This window comes from Etheostoma cragini, chromosome 22 (assembly GCF_013103735.1).
Source record: "Etheostoma cragini isolate CJK2018 chromosome 22, CSU_Ecrag_1.0, whole genome shotgun sequence".
In the NCBI taxonomy this organism is placed as follows: Eukaryota; Metazoa; Chordata; class Actinopteri; order Perciformes; family Percidae; genus Etheostoma; species Etheostoma cragini.
The window spans coordinates 13004705-13023921 of NC_048428.1; the positions used below are offsets into that span (position 1 = coordinate 13004705).

General features: G+C 40.7%; 1 protein-coding gene across 11 annotated transcripts in view; it reads left to right on the top strand.

Annotated features, from left to right (window-relative positions):
• arfgef1 (ADP-ribosylation factor guanine nucleotide-exchange factor 1 (brefeldin A-inhibited)) overlaps nt 1–19217 on the top strand; it is a 52838-nt gene that overhangs the window by 16089 nt on the left and 17532 nt on the right. For 2 of the 11 annotated variants that reach the window (XM_034862411.1, XM_034862415.1), the window contains exons 2-12: nt 4500–4530; nt 8175–8331; nt 8497–8643; nt 9990–10169; nt 10623–10676; nt 12727–13075; nt 13744–13863; nt 14745–14992; nt 15495–15628; nt 18639–18707; nt 18867–19101. In XM_034862411.1, the coding sequence (XP_034718302.1) occupies nt 4500–4530; nt 8175–8331; nt 8497–8643; nt 9990–10169; nt 10623–10676; nt 12727–13075; nt 13744–13863; nt 14745–14992; nt 15495–15628; nt 18639–18707; nt 18867–19101 (1724 nt within the window). The remainder of the gene's footprint in view (nt 1–4499; nt 4531–8174; nt 8332–8496; nt 8644–9989; nt 10170–10622; nt 10677–12726; nt 13076–13743; nt 13864–14744; nt 14993–15494; nt 15629–18638; nt 18708–18866; nt 19102–19217) is intronic. The other 9 variants (XM_034862417.1, XM_034862418.1, XM_034862422.1 and 6 more) reach the window with 7 other exon arrangements.

The following is a 19217-nucleotide window of genomic DNA, read 5'->3' on the forward strand; positions in this document are numbered from 1 at the left end:
AGTATTTAGATTTTTTTTTACTATTGGTATGAAAACTTTTCTCTGAGATCATTTTCGCACATGTAATAAAGAATAAAATCGAGCTCCATAAAAGCCAGCGTACGAGGGGAGTATGTATATTAAACACAAGTGAAATGGTGGAGGTGATTGGGGGCTTAGCAGGCTGCTCTCATACATTATGGAGCTCTCAAAGGCTTTGTGTTGAGGTCTGGGCTTTCTCTCACCAGAGAGCAGGAAGGCTCCCTCTAATATATCATGTCAGTGAAATAGGTGTATTATATATGTCACTTCCCCACTGGGCTTAGTAAAAGCAGTGTTTCAGCCGTAGTGTTTGTTTTAAGGGGAGCATCATGGGAGCCAGTAATCTTATTCTCTGCTGGTGAAGCATCAGCACAGCAATGATGGTAATGGTAACCAGGGCTCCAGACTAACCTTTTTCACTAGGAGCACAGTGGCCCCCAACTGAAAATGTTAGGGGCGCAACCAGAAAATGTAAGGGCACACACTGTAAATCAACATGCTAACCAGATATTCACATTTCAACTAATTTCCCCTGTATTACTAATAAATACTTTGATAATAGATGCAGAAATTACAATGTGCTGTTTCAAATTCAGTGTCACGCTTTAATGTGCACGTTTGAAGATGCAACATAGACGGTAAACCGACAGCACCATCGCTGTCATGACAGAACAAATATTACAACAGATATACTATACATTCAGAATTTAAAAAAAAGTGCTTAGTAACCTTTTGGTCATTTCACAATTAAAAACAATACTTGTTACAATGTATGTAAACATTGGGGGTATTCTACCTTTTGAAGGTTGAGCTGGCTTTTGAATTTGGTAAAACCAGCAACAAAGAAGCCTGTGTTAAATTTCGACACCATCTCTGCCTCATCTGCGTTCTGATTTACAGCCTCTTGTCTTCTAAAAGCAACTGCCAGTGGCGTTACTTTTTCATTTATTAACATGTCACAGCATACTCTATGCTTGAGGCTTGTGTGTTGTGTTTAAGCTGCGAAGTTCCTGCACTGTCGGCAAACTCGTGTTCCCCACTAAGGTCTATATAAAAGCATCCAAAGGGCAGGAACTTTAATAGTTTCTTTGAGTCAGATCGAACAATTGGAGTGATTGCCTTTTATTGTGCCATCACTTTCACAGATGAAGATGATTTTAAGAGGTAATAGGAGAATAATGAATTTGTGGAGACAATACGATGAATGCACACATGTTGTGTTTTTGTGGTAGTCCGTTTCTCAAATTTCAGTTTCACATTTTCAAAGTTTCACTCGATTGACAAAAAGCCCCATGTCCTATTTTTCATGCGCACCCATTCTTTTGAAAAGTGCGGTTTCATCTCATTACTGTAGAATTGTGTGACAGCGGTGTGGAGGAGGTTGTACCTACTAAACTGAATTAGTACTGCTGCTGTTCTTTGATTATACCAAGGTCCTGGGACAGACCAGGGCCCAGAACACAGTGTCTTCTAGGTATTTAGTATGACTGTTGCAGAGCTGAGGGAACGTGGGGTTGCGTTAAAAACCACAACAACAAAAAAGTGCTAAATACTGACATTTCTGGGCTCTTGATAGCCCGTACAGAACAAATTACAGAAATATGTGTGAGGTATTTGCTTTTGATACAAGCTGCTTTAGAACTTGGCACTCATCAACCAAGTGTTTTAACTTGTCTACTAAATTACAACTAAATTACAACTTCCCAGTAAAGTATTCTTGGGTTCCTGTGCTTATGAAGTTTCTATCCAGTGTTTGGTTTATTTTGGGACACCTGATCAGACTAGGATTAGCCATTTTGTGATGTCTCACCCTGTCTGCTGCGAGGCAAATGCAGACTAAAATACTTGCATTCAGTTTTCTCCTACTGTGATCAGTGTTTGTTCTGATTGTATCATGGCTGAGTTGATAAAAATGAGATGAGATTTAGTTTTGCACGTGTGTTTTAGTCCCACTGCCTGCCTCCTGGCATATGTTTGCACTCTATAAATGTGTGTTTGTTTTGAAACTGGTAGCTGCCAGATAAGTTGTGATTCCACAGCTTTAATTTGCTGCTCGATGTCGGCCCAGTCTTAGGAGTATCCAGCACGTATATATCTGTTCTTTCTCATCAGAAACACCACCCACCGTTGCCATGGTTTCACCGTTCAAATCCCCGGGTGACAATTTCTCATCAACACTCCTGACACACCAAGCTAATTATTTGACGGTTACTACACAGACGATATGACGATCCCCACCCCTCCCATCAAACTGGCGGCCTGTGTGCCTACCTGCCTGTCTTTGTGTTTGTGTGTGTGTGTGTGTGTGTGTGTGTGTGTGTACATCTGATAACCCTGTGATTCAGAAATTGTTTGACATTAAGCTAATATTAAAAGCAGAATAGCCTGATGTCAGTGCTTGTTTGTAATTTCACACGTCCTGGATAAGAGACCTCTAGAGTCCTGCTATAACTTTTATATTAGGGCCTAGTGAGCGGCAGACCTGCACAGACACTAAGCAGCAGAGCAAGTAGAGACAGAATTTCACTGTAGCGTGCAGTACAGTGTGATATTGCTCTAGTTTTCTCTCGGGTCCAGCTCTAGGATGTCGGGCTTTGTCTAGCACTCCAGCTGAAGTGAAAGGGTAGCAGGCAAGGAGAGATCAAAGGTCGGACTGTGCCGATTATTCACTTTGGTGAAAAAATCTTTTGCTGATTGTGTTGTAAAGGATTTCAAAGTTTGAAGGGAGTACACGGCGAGAATACCTGTATCCTAATGATTGATCTTCATGGTATCATAGTGCAGCATTCATTATCATGATATAATTACTGCTGAAACGGGTAGTTAATTAATGGATGAGTTGATCAACAGAAAATAAATCAACAATTCTGATAATAAATGATTGATCATTGACTCCTACAGAGCAGCCTGACATAATCCACGGCACAATACACTGTGTAGGTCGTTGGGAAACTCTTACCATCATCTGCAGCTCCTCTAAAAGCTTGGTTTAGGTTGCTCCTCTTTTTATTCTTATCATAAGTTGCATACTTATTGTTATTTGAGCAGTCATAAGTCGTATAGCAAGGAAAATACAAAATATTTGCAGCTTGTAAAATGTGAGGATGCATTTCTCTTCTATGTAATTATACATTTAATGTAATTGGATTTCTGGCTACAAGGGGGAAAAGACAAACTTTAAGAAGTCACCTTGGGCTACCTTTCACCTTTGCTACATTTTATAGATTAAACAGTTAGTTGATAATAGAATAATAATAACAAAAACAGATTAATTAGTAGTAGTAGTAGTAGTAGAAGTAGCTAGGGCTGCTCGATTATGGAAAAAAAATCCTAATCACGATTATTTTGGTCGATATTCAAATCACGATTACTTGACACAAATACTCATTGACTTTTGAAAAGATGTGGCAATCATTGAATTTATAAACAGTGAAACAGTTAAACAAATCAACACACAAACACCCTGATCTGTGAAATTGCACTTCTTTTCTCATTCAGAACACTAGATAAAATGAAATGTTACTTGCAAAACTTAATGTGCAAAATTTATAGATTAGCTTCAGACGTAGGCTTTGCTTTTTCTACTCAAGACTATTTCCCTGCATGTCCCTCGTGGGTAGTACAGTAAAACATGGTTGAAAACCAGCCTTAATTTAATTCCACTGAGTGTGAAATGCTAAATTCATCCGGCAAGTGGATTTCTTTTAAAGGACTGTTAGCCTTCCAGCAGTGAAATAATTGGGCTGTTGTTGCATTACTGGGGTTTTTCCCCAACCATCACAGGCTAGTGCAATTCTGTGAGGATTTTGCCGACTGCCACTGTGTTTTAAAAAGCTTCCTCATTGAAGGCCCCCTTTTAATGTCTAGTACCAATTGGCCTCTCTTTCGCTCTCTCTAGCTCTAATTCTGTCTCTCTATCTCAGTCATCATTCCTCTCTCTGTGTGTGTCTCTCTCTCTTTTTTGTGCTCTTCTGTGCCAGTACTCAGCAAGTTCATACAGCAGTTTTTCTGCCTAGAAATCTGTGCAATAAACACAAATGTTGGCCTGGCTCACGGACACAGCGCAGGGTGAATAATGATTAAATTTTTTAGGCCAAGCTGCAGCTGAGACAATACATGAACTAGGCTCTTTCTGCGCTCGGTGGTGGGATGTCAACAAGACATCTCCAAGACAACACAATGGCACTCACAAAAAAAAAACTGCACACATTTTTGTGTGTGTCCGAGTATAAAACATGTCCGATAAGTGCTGTTATATGCACTGTAAGTGACAGTACAGTATGTAGCCTAATCCTCGGGGAGTAACACACAGCTTCAGCTTCCTACAAGGCTCTGAAAAAAATAATCTGATCTGATGTGAAAACACTTAAGTTGTGCATATTGTGCCATTAGCAGAGTAAAATACTGCAAAATTGACATTCCCCAAGGATCGTACTTGACTAATTTAACACCTCTTCCTTGTCTTTTTTCTATTTCAGAGGAAATTAAAGAGGAATCAGAAAAATTAAGGTAAGCAATTGATTATTATATACTACAATAAGACATTGAGGGTTATTTGATTGGTTTTGTCTCTCTTTCTGCAAGTTTAATCACTGTAAAATGAATGGCTCAACTGCAAGCCTCTGTTGCTTTCTCCTGAGTTCAGACTTGTGAAGGGGATTAGGTGTGTGTGTGTGTGTGTGTGCGCGTGTGTGTGCGTGTGCGTGCGCCCATCTGTACAGCCTCTAGTGTGTTTTTGTTTGTATCTATCTGCCTGGTCTGTTCCAGACCCTTGCTTTTCTCATGAATGGCTTTCTTCACGAACGCCTGCCTAATGCTGAACTTGTTTTTGGGAGTCTGTGTTTATGCGTGCACATTTGCTGTGCTCGTGTATTGGCTGCCAAGTAACGTGGGCTTGGAATGAAACGTAGCATTAGTGCCACCTCTCCTTTTCCCCATCATTTCTTCCTCCTGTCGTTTTATTTTCTTGATTTTCCCCTCTCTTACACACAGTCCCTCCATATTCACGCCCCATTATTTCTCTCCTGCTTTTACATTCCTTCCAAATTAGCATCACCAGTGACCAACTTCATCCAAATTTTACCGTTATAACCTTTAAGGCTAGATCAAAGATAGATACATAAATGTTGGAGCAGGGTTCAGCCACACCCAACTCGCACAAATGCTGCTGCTATTGGAAACATCTCAGGCACAACATTTACCTATATGTTATGTTATATAGATTGCATCTATGGTCTCACAATGCCACACAGGAATACAAATGAACTGCAGTCCTATTTAAATTGTTTCCTTTTTGTTCATTCATTCTGTAGCACAGTTGCATACAAGGCCAGTTAACAAGATCTTTAAATCCCATTTATATATCAGAATCAGAAATACTTTATTGATCCCCGAAGGGAAACTCTGTGTTGCATTTGCACAAATAGTATAAATATCAGAGTAGGAATATAAATATAGAAATATAAGGAGTGTGGATATGTACGGTATTTACATAGTTAAAAGAATATTATGATGCAGTATTTACATAGTTAACATAATCAAGGAGATGCAATGGTGAAAAGTAAAAACAATAATAATAATAATAATAATAGTAGGAGCAGTTGAGAAATAGTGGTTGATATAGTAGATAAAAAAGGACCAGATGGGAATTAGCACTGAATTAGCAATTTAAATACTGTGATATTTTAATACTACTGTCTAGACATATAACTATTGTTGCTTTAGAAAATGCTTTCAAAGTAAAGTGAATGTTAATTAACCAAGCAAATGGAAGGATTTACCGTTAATGTTATTGAGATAAAAACACCTCATGAACTAAATTATTTATTGTAAATAATGGAAACGTTGGGTTACTTAACGTAACCCCGGTTGTTTGATAACGGAGTGAGGTGATTCACTATGGGGATTATGGAAGCTTCAATGACACTACATCTGTTTGTGACAGACAGGTTGAATTGTGCTAGTGCGACGCCCCCTCAAACAAACACAGTGAACCAGGTCTTTACAAATCACTCCAGATAGGTTTCTTTCCGTGTCTCTGCAAGCAGGGTTGGTGAAAGCTGAGACAGCAGCTAAGTAGACCTTAATTGTCAAAAAGCCTTGACAATTGCAGTACCTGAAGTATCCATCAGGTACTGCAAGAATCACAGCAGGTCCACCACAGAGCACTGAGACGGGATAGTATCCCCATGTTTGCGCCACTCCTCAAAAACCCGCCACTTTCCACTTCAAAGAGAGAGGGTGGATGAATGGTGTCAATGACCTGCTCTGGCAGGCCTAATGCATTCAAGTTCCACGTCTCACGGGCCAAGCCCAGAGCGCTATGTGATCTGGGTGAGGGTGGTAGATCTCCCCGTCCGCTTGGAACAGAAGGTCTCTGTGTATGGGGAGAAGCCACGGCTCTCCTGCCAGGAGCTATATTATCTCTGCTACCCAATGCTTGGATGACCACTGCATTGCTATCAGGCTTAGCAACAGGCCCTGTCCTCTATAGGTGTTGAAATTAATCAAATAATCAATGCATCGCAATGCCAACATGGACAATAATCGATTATAACGCAATGAGGTCACTTGTCAATTTTCCGGCCACGGCATAAACATTCAAATGAAAAATCACATTTTCAGTAGCCTAACCCGTTTCATCTGGACCTCTAGTCTCATCCAGGTGTCATTCGCCGTGATTCGCATACGTGCCAAAGTAAAATGGCTGAGCGCAGACATGAGGAGAGTAGAGAGAATAACAAATCGAGAAGAGGGCAGAAAACATGGAGAAACATCAAGAGACACTAGAATGGTTAGCTTGGAGAGGATCTAAGTGGAGTAACAAAGACGAATAGGTGTACATTACGGCACTCTTGGCGTGCTTACGTGCGATTGTGAGTGTGGTTTAATAGGGTTTATCGCTTAAGTGACTTAAGTGACTTAAGTCACTTAGTCGCTTGGTCACTTGGTCACTTAGTCGCTTGGTCACATGGTCACTTAAGCCACTTGGTCACTTAGTCACATGGGCGCTTGGTCACTTAGTCACATGGTCACTTGGTCGCTTGGTCACTTAAGCCACTTAAGTCACATAGTCACTTAAGTCACTTAGGTGAGGAAGTCACTTAAGGCTTAGGGTTTATGACTCTTGTCTGAAAAAGAAGAGAGATAAAACAATTCTATGTATAATTTTTGGTACTCAATTCCTATTTATTATTTTGTTTTCCGGTATTTCTTGTCATTACTCTTTTTGTTACCTTCCTTTACTAAGCTTTTCACTCCTCCTCTTTTCTTCTGATTTGCTCTGTGATCTCTTGATCCTGCTCAAATTCCTATGAATTCATGCTACTCAATGTCTGTTTTCATATTTTGTTTCCTAATAGCTATCTTTACATTATCTCCCTGTCCTTCACAAGGCACTTCGTCTTCACTCCATCCTTCCTCTCTTCTTCTGTTTTTATCTCCATGATTGTGCCCTGCTAAACTCTGTGAGGTTGTCTCTCTAAAAAAAGCTGAAGTCATCCTTTTTCATTGCCAAGACATAAACAATGCAACCCCCTATCTTTGTATCTCCCTCCCTCCTTCTTTGGCCCTCTGCCTCCCTCCCTCTCTCCCTCCCTTTCTCTGTTTTTCTCTTATTCCAGCTAGTGGAGTCTGGGTGTGGTGGTTGTGCTTGGGGATGCTGTTGTAGACACATAGCTGCTGGAAAGCAATGGTCCATATTGGATTTCTGTGTCTCTGGTCTTTAGAAATTCAGATATAAATCAATATATCGTTGGATTTAAGGCCAGGAGATGCCCTGTCAGCATGAACACATGGCAAAGCCTTGATAACAAACCTCTGGGATTAGTACAACCCCCCCCTCGCCCTTTCAAATTAAAATGTTTTAAACAGTCAGGCACTACATTAAATTTGGTGTAATAAAGATTTTGTTACTCTGCATTTTCCCATGGGTACAGGATGTTCGAGGTTGTTGTCTACAGTGAAGCATGCCATTCTTTGCACTCACTTTTCATGCACTGTTAGTAGTGCCTGGATTTCAAAGGGGAGTGAGTCAGGCAGATTTTTTTAACCCTGCTTCTTTTCTGGAGACTTTAGTTGACAGACTGGACCATGTGATTGCTGTGTTTATCTCACAGTCTCCATCTCTTTTTTTCTGTATTGTTCCTTCCTAGTCCGCCCAGTGGAGACGGTAAATCGGGTTCCAGCACTTTACCACCAATCAAGTCAAAGACCAACTTCATTGAAGCCGACAAGTACTTCTTGCCGTTTGAGCTGGCATGTCAGTCCAAATGTCCCCGCATTGTCATCACCTCGCTCGACTGTTTACAGGTCAGTGGCAGGACACGTTGGTCTGCAGAGCCCCAAATGTTTGCCTACCTTGACCAAGTCAACTAAAAAAATTAACATTTAAGTAGAAGCATTTTTAATAGGGGAATTGTGTAGAAAGTGTCATGACACGCATTCCTCATGTTAGCCAATGTTTGTGCCTTGTAGAAGCTGATAGCGTACGGCCACCTGACGGGCAGCGCCCCGGACAGCACGGCTCCGGGCAAGAAGCTCATCGACCGGATCATTGAGACCATCTGCGCCTGTTTCCAAGGGCCACAGACTGATGAGGGCGTGCAACTACAGATTATTAAGGTGTGCTGCGTTCCACCTTTTCTGAAACACCACACTTACACAGATACTTAACCAACTTTAGAATTTTCACAGTAAAATATTTCTCAAAAGCATATTGCTGTATCTTTGTGTCAGTTTGATATGAAGTCATTTATTGATATTAATTTAAATTCATTAACAACACTATTAGTGGCAGCATTTTAAGACAAACATTGTTTCATCTTATGAATCAGTATGTCATTTAAAAGACAAATTTAGTTGGTGTGTAATTATGTTACAAATGTTATCATTTTCTGGGAGACCAGCCGTAACTAAGCAATTAAAATGTGGAGTGGAGATTGTAGTGCACTGCAGACATTTTGCCTATCCTCCACACACACACACACACCAAAAAAAAAATTGTATTTGTAGTATTCATGACCTGTAAAAAGGTCAATGACTAAAGTGTTCCCTACTATGACCTGGCCTGAGAAGATGCATACACACAATATCCATTTTAATTCCTCTAGATTGATTTTTTTGGTTGGTTTGTTTTGTCGTCACTGCTGATTAATGGTAGTGAGTTGAAAAAATGGAGCAACCAAGGTAGGAGAAGCACTCACATTTTGCAAAGCGGCATGAATAATAGATTTTAGATGTTATTTAGTGTTGAATGGCTGTTCATCCACATAGCTTGATCATAGGCAATGTTGGCTGGATGCTCCAAATCTCCTTTAAACCCATGAAATGTGTTCATCAATTTCATCATCCGTGAGATAGAGATTGTAATACTGCTGCAATGTTTTAAAATTTAAAAACGTGCGAGCCACCATAGTTTTTAGTTGTTTTTTTTTAAGTCCCTACTTTGCTTTTTTTGTGGATAAATGTTAGTTGCTGGATTTGTATCCCGTAAGGACTTGGTATGAATGACTAATGATGTTTCTTGTGGTCTTTTGTGGTGCTGCACTGGGGTGGAAAAAAGTCCTAAAAATACCTACAAAAAAATCAGTTGTCATCCGTTCTGTAACTTCCCTCAAATATCTGATCCATGTTAGTGATTCACACTTGTGTCATCAAAGTGTTAACTAGGCCCGAGCAGGTAAACTATCAGCAGGACTTGGCAAAAGATTCAGGACTGTTTTTGAACTGTACTGATGTAAAGAATTTTGAGAGCATTTATGGAATGCAGCACATGTGTTTAAAAAGGCCGTAGAGACATGTTGACGTCAGCTGGCCCAAGTCAACCAGTTATTGGATGTACTGTCAAACAAAGTATTTTCCTTGTACAAGATAGATAAAACTTTTTTTTACCACAGCTTTCAGTTTGATGCTCATCTCACTCCACTTCTGCCACTTTGACACCTCCTGTCTTCCCTCCTTTCCTCCAGGCTTTGTTAACAGCTGTGACCTCCCAGCACATAGAAATCCATGAGGGCACTGTGCTGCAGGCCGTCCGCACGTGTTACAACATCTACCTGGCCAGCAAGAACCTCATCAACCAGACCACAGCCAAGGCCACGCTCACACAGATGCTGAACGTCATCTTCGCGCGCATGGAGAATCAAGCTGTATGTCCATCCGTCTGGAAACATTCACTTATAACACATAATCCAGTTTATGTAGAAAGACACACACACAAGTGAGAGAGAGAGAGGGTAAGTCCTCCCTTGAGTCATTATCTGATGGAATTTGACACTAACAAAAGCCAATGTAGCAAATTGTAAGAGTCAAAAATCTTCGAGGTTGCAGTTAATAATTCTGCAACAAATTAGAAGTATACAAAACAGTTGTGGCATGGGGTCAGATCGGATTGTAATATAATGAAAGACATTATATTCTGTGGGAAAGCTTTGAGCTTGATGGTTTACTCGAACCACCTTTTCCTGATTTCATTCAAGTCTACTGTTTGCTTTGTGTCCAGAGGGACATGTTAGGTGTTGCTCTAATGTCATCTTTTTCTTTTTAAATGACACTTTTCCCCCTCCTCACTTGCCTCCCTTCCCTTCCTTTTGGACACATAGCTTACAAATCACAAGCTATCTTGGTCTCTGGCCTCCAGAAAGCGTGACCGCCAGGTAAAGCGTGCAGGATTGCCGTGACTTGCCTGATCAGAACTCTCAAAATCTTCTCTGTGTGTCTGTGTTTGTGCTTTTTTCATCCTCATCCATTCATGTTACTCATCCGTTCTCTTCCTTTGCTCCTACACTGCACAGGAGCAGGTATGCTGTGTACTTTTTTCCACCATATGCTTGCCGTGGCTTTTTTGTTGACTTGCCTACACACCATCTTGTTGTTTGTGCACCAATTTACATCTTAGTTTACATTCCCACCTGAGCGTGGGTAAATGCTTTATTGTAGGTTAGCTACGCCCGTCTCGTTACTGACAGCTTTTTGTTATGTTTTCTTTCTCCAAAGTCCCAACGCAGTTCTTTTAGAACAATAAGCGACTGGTATTGAGTCAGACACAGATGGAGAATTATAAAGAAGCAGTCAGTGGTAGAGATAGAGAGACAAGGCAGATTTTGGGGCAGAGGCCTATTGTTATGTTGTAACTGCTTATGCAGTGTTGTGCTGCTGCACAGGGAGATGCACTCTGTTTGTGTGTAGATGTATCCTCTTGACTGCAGCTCAGCATGGTATGATCACACAGCCGCACGCTAACTCACACAGACTCAGCCTTCACTATCTGACTGAGGTGGTATTTAAATAATGAGCTTAGTTTGTCGCCTGTCCCCTCTAGCCGAGGTGCGTCGTCTGGCCTTGTTGTTACGGTTGCTCACATTCAATACTAATTGTTTCATTCAGAATGCTGTGTCATGGAATTAAGTTGCTTACATGTAAATGTGACAATAGCAGCAGGCTCATGTAATTGGAGTCGAACAGCTTCTGGAAGTGTGGTTTAAAAACGAGACAAAATGGAATTAGTTTTGTATGAAATAATGTGAATGCAGTGTTTCATTTTCGGGAGAAATATTATTATTCAATGAGGTAACCGCATAAAACAGATATAATTATGACTTGTGGCTAGAAAGGGAGATGAGACACGCTACTGACATCTGCAGTGTCCCTGCACTTGACAGATTTATACTGTTAATTACAGTATTTATTGAAAAGCTTTTCGGCTGTAGATAGAAGGATTGCAATCTGTCACCACTGTTTTGTAAATGTGTCATGAATTTCCGTCTGTACCCATACCTCTATTTAGTTACTGTGCTTTTTCTCTTTGAGTCACTCAATTCTATAATTCATTTTCTTTTTTCTACCATTTATGCCCAAAAGAAATCTACAAATGCACTTGAATTGAAAATGCACCATGGGCTGCTGTTAATTTACCTTGGCTGAAGGTTCCTCCACTGCTTGTGATTGTTTGCTCTCTCTTTTGGAACTTGTACCGGTGTTTGCCATGAAATAGTGAAGTGTGTAACATGTGCATATAATAAGTACGTTTTCTCGCTGAGATTAGCAGTAGAGATAGTTAGTAACTAACATCACACATTCTTTTGGCCAAAACTGTGTGCAAATGTCTTGTGACCCACTTTTAGCTCATGGCCTTCCAAGCTAAAGCATTGCAACACTTTCCAGTACTCCATATCAGAAGCAGTGGTAACACATGCCAGCCATGACGCATCAGGCAGAACATGGCTGTATGAGCCATTTTCCATCAGAAATATCTTTTGCCACCAGCCAACTAAAAAAGACCCAGTTCACACCAGCCAGCATGAATCAATTCCACAAAGTTTGTCTCATCGCTGTTTTAGTAGCATGTCCTACTTCTCAGTGAGTGCGTATTCGTATACATTTCCATAAGAACACACATCTAATGTATGCTGACACTCTAGATGTTAAAAAAATATTTTACAATAATCAAAGAGTTGTTGTCTTTGCTCTCTTCTTTGACATCTGGAAGTGTTGTGGCTCTGCTTTGGGTTCAGTGAGCCCTCAGGGAATCTAGACAGGTTGTTTAAACTTGTAGTATCTGTTATGAGTTTGTTTACATATTATTAACCTGTACCCTTTCTGTGTGTGCCTGCTTGATGAATGCTTTTGTTGTTTCTTTGTGTGTACTGTCTGTGTTTTCTTTTTATTGTTTTGTGTGTGTGCGTGTGCGTGCGTGCGTGCGTGCAGCTGCAGGAAGCAAAGCAGCTGGAGAGAGAGCGGCACCGGCAGCACTCCCCGGTTACCCAGCAAAGTGAGCCAGACTCCCCCCAGCTCCAGGCTCACATCCACCCGCCGGCCAAGAGTCAGCCCCAGGAGGCCAATGGGCCTGTCACCCCTCCAACACCCAGCATTACCATCCCATCCACCCCGTCCACCCCCTCAACACCCGCCCCAGAAGGCAGCAGCAGGTCTGTGTCTGGGGAGCAGGGAGAGCAGGGGCCCGTCTATGAGAGCCCAGATCCAGAAAACGGTTCTGATTTCTGTGTGGCTGAAAACGAACAGACTGAGGCAGATCAAGCCACTGCAGCAGCACAGAGTAAGGCTGCAACCAAGGATTTATTTTAATGTCCTGTATTTTTATATTCTGTATCCTGATTTTCCTTGATTATTTTCATTTGGTCTACCAACAGAAAAAGACAAATGTACTACAATGAACAAAAAGACTTGACCCTCCACATCTTACAGTATCTTTTCCCCCCAATATTTAGTTTTAACAAATCAAAAATAGTATATTCAGAAGCAAAGTAATGATGAATGCCATTTAATTTTTATCTTAAAGTAATTAGGGCTCCATACACACACTTGGTAAACAGGAACAGCCACTGTTTATGATCACATATTACTACTTTTTAAATTGTAATTCAAATTGAATTACATTTTTTATTTAACTTTTTGGGGGCTTTTTAATGGATAGGACAGCTGTAAATAGGAAAGGGAGGAGAGACTGCAACTGCTCATTTACTGCAGGAGCTGGTGTAGAGTATGAAGACTTGGATTAAAAATGGTCTGTCAGCAATGACATTGTAGATTTATGGATGCAGGCCCAGAAAGCACTATGCTTATAGCAGAAAGGATGTGTGGATTGCTTTCTGCATCTTTTTAGTCAACAAACAAGGTGTGTTTTCCTAAACCGTGTGTGTGTGTGTGTGTGTGTGGGTGTGTGGGTGTGTGTGTGTGTGGGTGTGTGGGTGTGTGTGTGGTCAGATGCAGCAGCCCTGCAGCATCCAGAGGGAGGTGAGGACGAGGGGACCCCAAACTATGAGGAAAAAGCTCAGGAAATCGTCCAGAGTATTCTGCAGGAGGTGGTCAACACTGTTGCAGGAGGTGAGATGTGTTCTTCAATGTATGGAGTAAAAAAAAATATTTATCTTAATTTAAAAGTTCATTTCTATTGTCAATGTTGTAGGAGTCATTTAACTATTTTTGAAGGAAATATAAGCATACAGACACAAGAAATGATTGCTTGTTAAACCCACCTTAGAGTAAATCAAGTGTGGATTTTGTCATGGTGCATTAGCAGCTCAATGAACAGCGAGTTCTAGTACTTCAGCCACAACTACCTCTACCTGCTCTTTACTGATCATACAAGCTGAACCTCATCTGTGCTTCAAGGCTTGTGCCCCCGTTTGATTGATAACAAGCACATTTTTGGGTACATAATGTGTTTGAATGGAGATCCAAAAATCTCTAAACCCCGCTCTGCTAAGAAATTGTTCCTGGGACGCTACACTATAATTTTAGGTCACGTCAAGTTCCCTGAATTTGCCTTTGATGCTGACAAAAAGAAGGCAAAGCACTCACAAGTTAAAAGAAGTCTTTATTTCATGGCTGCAAATTAAAAAAAAACTCTAATAACTTGTACACAAGTGGTGCTTTGGCTTCCTTTTTCAAAAACACTTTTACCCTCGAGCGGCAATTTTACAAACAGGCTTTAATGGTTGGGAGGAACATTGAGGAGAAATGCACTCTAGTATCCCTTTTTAACCTAAAACGCTGTTGAACATGCTGTTTAATAATGTGCCGCTTGCATTTTCTGTTTTTGTTTCAAGTGTACTTCATACAACTCCAGATTAAGATGTGATGGTTTGATGTTGCCTTGCGAGTCATGTTGTTTAAGGGTGTTATAAGTATCTTCATATTAAGACTAGAGATCAATGTGTCAGCCCTGTCATTCCAACTCCTCCCTGCTCTTGTCATCACCACAGGGCACTGCTTGGACCCCACAAACCTCTGCTCTGACACCAAGGAGTCTGGCGCCGATGGCGAGACGGCGGAGTCGGAGCCAACTGAAGCGCAGACAGAGGGTACCCAGAGCTCCCTCGAGGACGAGGGCACCCTGGGTAGCGACAGCGAGCACGTCCATGCCAACGGCATTCCCGGCACGCCTATTTCTGCCAGCTTCACCCCCTCGCTGCCCGATGACAGACTGTCTCTCTCGTCCAATGATACTCAGGTAAAGGACAGGCCAGAGCTATTACATTTCTGCTGGTTTAAATAAAATAAGTACACAGCAAATTATTTTTATGCGTTTCATATATAATGTGTTATGCTTCTTGGCTGGAGTTCATCCCCATTTTTAAAAATATATAATGCTTGTTTAAAATTCAAGATTTTGGCCCTGGTTAATAGCTGTACTGGCTGAGAGTCACAGGATAATGAACAACTTGATTTAATCAAAAGACAAAATAATGAATAAGATTTGCACTGTTAAGACTAGGAATCCAGTTTCCTTAATTAAGCTGAATACATTTTCTGGAATGTCTTATGTAATCGCCCTCCTTTTCAGCTGTATATGAAGTCCCCAATCATTGTGGATTGCTCTCCTCAGTGATCAAGATTTAACCAATCTAATAGACCTGGAGGCTTTATACTTTGAATGTGTAGTAGGCTGAGATTCAGTAACAGAAGATGTTGACAACTGCACACTGATTTTTATTGGTTTTGTTTCTCTGTAGGAGTCAGGAGCAGCGCCGGGCCAGCCACCAGGTGCAAAGTTCTCCCACATCCTCCAGAAAGATGCCTTTCTTGTCTTTCGCTCACTCTGCAAACTGTCAATGAAGCCGCTGTCAGATGGACCACCTGATCCCAAGTAAGAATTCGTTCCATGTAGTGTGCAACAATAAGTTATCAGTATTATTTGGGTGATCATTTTTGTGTATAAGTTCAGCCTAGCGAAAGAATTATTGTGCATAAAAGTCAGAGCCATAGACTTTAACACAATTGAATAATTATGATCAGAGGGTTTAGAAACAGGCTTTAGTCTGACTAAGAAATAACCTCAGTAACATACATTGTTCTTTGTCATTTAGATATTTTCCAGCTTTTGTTCCTAAGCACACCAAAAGTGGAAGGTCGTGTTTTACTCTGAAAATCTCACTGTTTGGCTTTATTGCCTCAGTTATGATTCTGTGTGAGTGTGTTGTGTTTAAGAATCAGCGTGAGTCAAGGTTAAAAACAAGGATGGGTCAAGTGATCACAGTAGTATTTTGATAAATGGTGACGAAGGAGAGAATGAGGCATCGCTCAGCATTTTTTAAATCACTTCCTGGTTTCATGAATCCCTTTAATTGTTTCCCTTTTCAAAGCACCAGAAAGGGGAACACTAACTAGATTTTCCATCATTCATTATTACTTCTGACTATGCTCTGGTTTTGCCAAATTGGCTAATCCTGATAGCAGTAGCTTTTGTGAAACAGGATTTCCTGCATCTGGTTTCTGTGTATAACTCAATTCACACAGTGCCTGAGGGGTGACTAATATTTTTTGTTTACTTTTTTATTTATCTAATCTTTTCAATTCTTGAATAGTATTGGAAAATGAATGTGGTGGAAATGCAAGAGGTGTTTGTGTGTGTGTGTGTGTGTGTACGTGCATGCGTATGTGTCAGATGAAGGCCACGTCAATTACATTAGCACTGATGTGCCATGTCACTGCCAGACAGAAACCTTTTACCCTTCCAGCAAGGCTGCTCTGATGTCTCACTCTCTGTCAAGCCCACACACACACACAGCACAGCACAGCACAGCACAGCACAGCAAACAGATGGAAAAGCCGCATTACCTTAACTATCAGAAAGTACTTTGCATCTTCATGGTGGACCAGTGGGTAAACATTTGGTCTCAAAAGGAGTTATTATATGCCTGTTATGGGGCATCTGTGATGATTTGTGCAACACAACGCTGTCCCCGAAACAAGTATAGAAGTTGTAAATGTATTAAATATGGATAAATCAACTTGAACAAAGCCACTTCGGACATTTGTCAAATCTGACATTATTCTCTCTGTGTAATCCTTGCTGTACTCTGTTCAGTTAAAGGAGAATTCCGATCGATTCCAACCCGCAACTTTGTTGTTTGTAAATTTGGAGTGCTGTCAGTAGAGAGAAAAACGAAACCAATCGGTGCTGCCTACACCGTGATATCCTCCTGCTAGCTTTAGCACCTAACATGCTTAAACAGGGCAAGTTTTAAACATGTTTTTAACCTCTAAACATGTTCAAAATGTCATTAAAAGTGCATATCCATGTGCAGTGATTCCTTCCTAATGAGCACAGTGAATCAGACTATTGTAGATGTGAAAGAAATGTATGAAACTTGTGCAAATTCAGCTGTGTTTAGTTCCTGTGTTGATACTGCAAGGAGTGCTCCGGGACCGTTTGTCTCTTTTGACAAACTACAACACCGAAAAGAGATACTAACATAGCAGGAAGATAACACAGTCTACTCAGCAACGATTGGTTTTGTTTTTCTCTCTACTGACAGCACTCCATATTTAGAAACAACAGAGCTACGTGTTGGAATCGACCGGAATTCTCCTTTTAAGTCATTGTGGTTTAAAAAATACTTTTAATTGCAATGACATGAAGTGTAGTTTGACTGATCTCACACAACAAACGGTGTCTCTCCTGTTCTGTAGAATTATGGGTAATTTAGTCTTTTATGCAACCCTTTGGATTTAGATTTATTTCTGCATCCTATCACCATTACTAAATGTAGAAATTACAATAATATACATATTTTCCTTTTTAACCGTTTCTCATAAACACTAGACCTATTTTACTAATAGTTATCTTTTCGCTTTTGTTTTTCTTGCTCTTTAAACAATTTACCACAAGAATGCATGTGTACGCTGTGACAGAAGTAGCCTATTTAGGAAAAAAAAAGTCTATTTTTTTGGCCACTTGCAGAAACAGTAGAGACATTTTGTTGTGCCACATAAATCCTACTTTGTCTGCTCGCCAGACATGGAAGACATTGCAGAGAAGCAGCCAATTTCAGCATATGAAGTAGCTGAAAGTATTTATTTTTTTTAAGTCCAATTCTTCTGTCCTGCTGCAGCAGAAAAACAGTTCAGACAAGCTGAGGCTCCACACACAGAGGAGCTTTGACTTAGTTGCCTATGCATTTCTTTGATGGCTGTGGAAGATTTTAACTTTCAGATTGAGAAATACATTAGTATTAGAATCAGAAAAACTTTATTGAGCCCCGAAGGGAAATTCTGTGTTACAGTTGCACTGAGTATATAAATACCAGAGTAGAAATATAGATAAAGAAATATAAGGAGTGTGGATATGCACGGTATCAACATGGTTACAGGAATTTTTGTGATACAGTATTTACATGATTAAGGAGCTGTAATGGTGAACAGTAAGTATTGCACAAATTTTAAGCCAGTGTTATAGTACAAAACTGATAATATTGCCCAGTATTTAACTTACTAGGTTTGTGTTTGTCAGACACTTAGAGGGAGGAGTTGTAAAGTCTGAGGAATGACTTCCTATGGCGCTCTGTGGTGCATTGTGGGGAAATAAGTCTTGCACAAAAAGTGATCCTGTGTTTGAGTTGCAAGTCATGGAGTGGGTGGGAAACGTCCAAGATGACATGTAGTTTGGACAGCATCCTCCTCTCTGACACCAGCTCTACCCCCACAACGTCATTATGTGGTCTTAGTGTGCATTACACTAACACAACCTTTCTTAAAGGACAGATAATGTGCCTAAAAATACTTGGTTTAAGCAAGACTTCTTTTGTTTTTCCCACGTTGAATGTATTGTACGTCTGATATGTTAATGCTCACCCAATTGGACAATGTGTTCTCAGAGCCTTGAACAGATGGCTGGAAAAAAGATACAGACAAGGACCTTCACTTTATGCACAAAAATACACACAGTCAGTCTTTTCTCTCTTATTGAAATATTCAGACTGATCTCATGATAATACCAGTGCTGTGTCTGATCCTTATTTCCCCCTGACTATACACAAATAGTCCTATGGAAAGAGTGCCTTAACTTCCTCCTTTGATCCCCCCACCCCACCCCACCACCTCAGGTCCCATGAGCTGCGATCGAAGGTCTTGTCCCTCCAGCTGCTCCTGTCTATCCTGCAGAACGCCGGGCCCATCTTCAAGACCAACGAGATGTTCATCAATGCCATCAAGCAGTACCTGTGTGTGGCCCTGTCCAAGAATGGTGTCTCCTCCGTGCCTGAGGTCTTTGAACTCTCACTCTCCATTTTCCTCACTCTGCTCTCCCACTTCAAGACGCACCTCAAGATGCAAATCGAGGTAAAGTTTTCACTGCAGCAGCTTGTGCTCGTCAAGAAAATTTCAGGTTTTGTTGACGACTTCTCACACTGAAATTGTAAGGGTAAAGAACCTTTTTTTTAAATCTCTGCTGACAG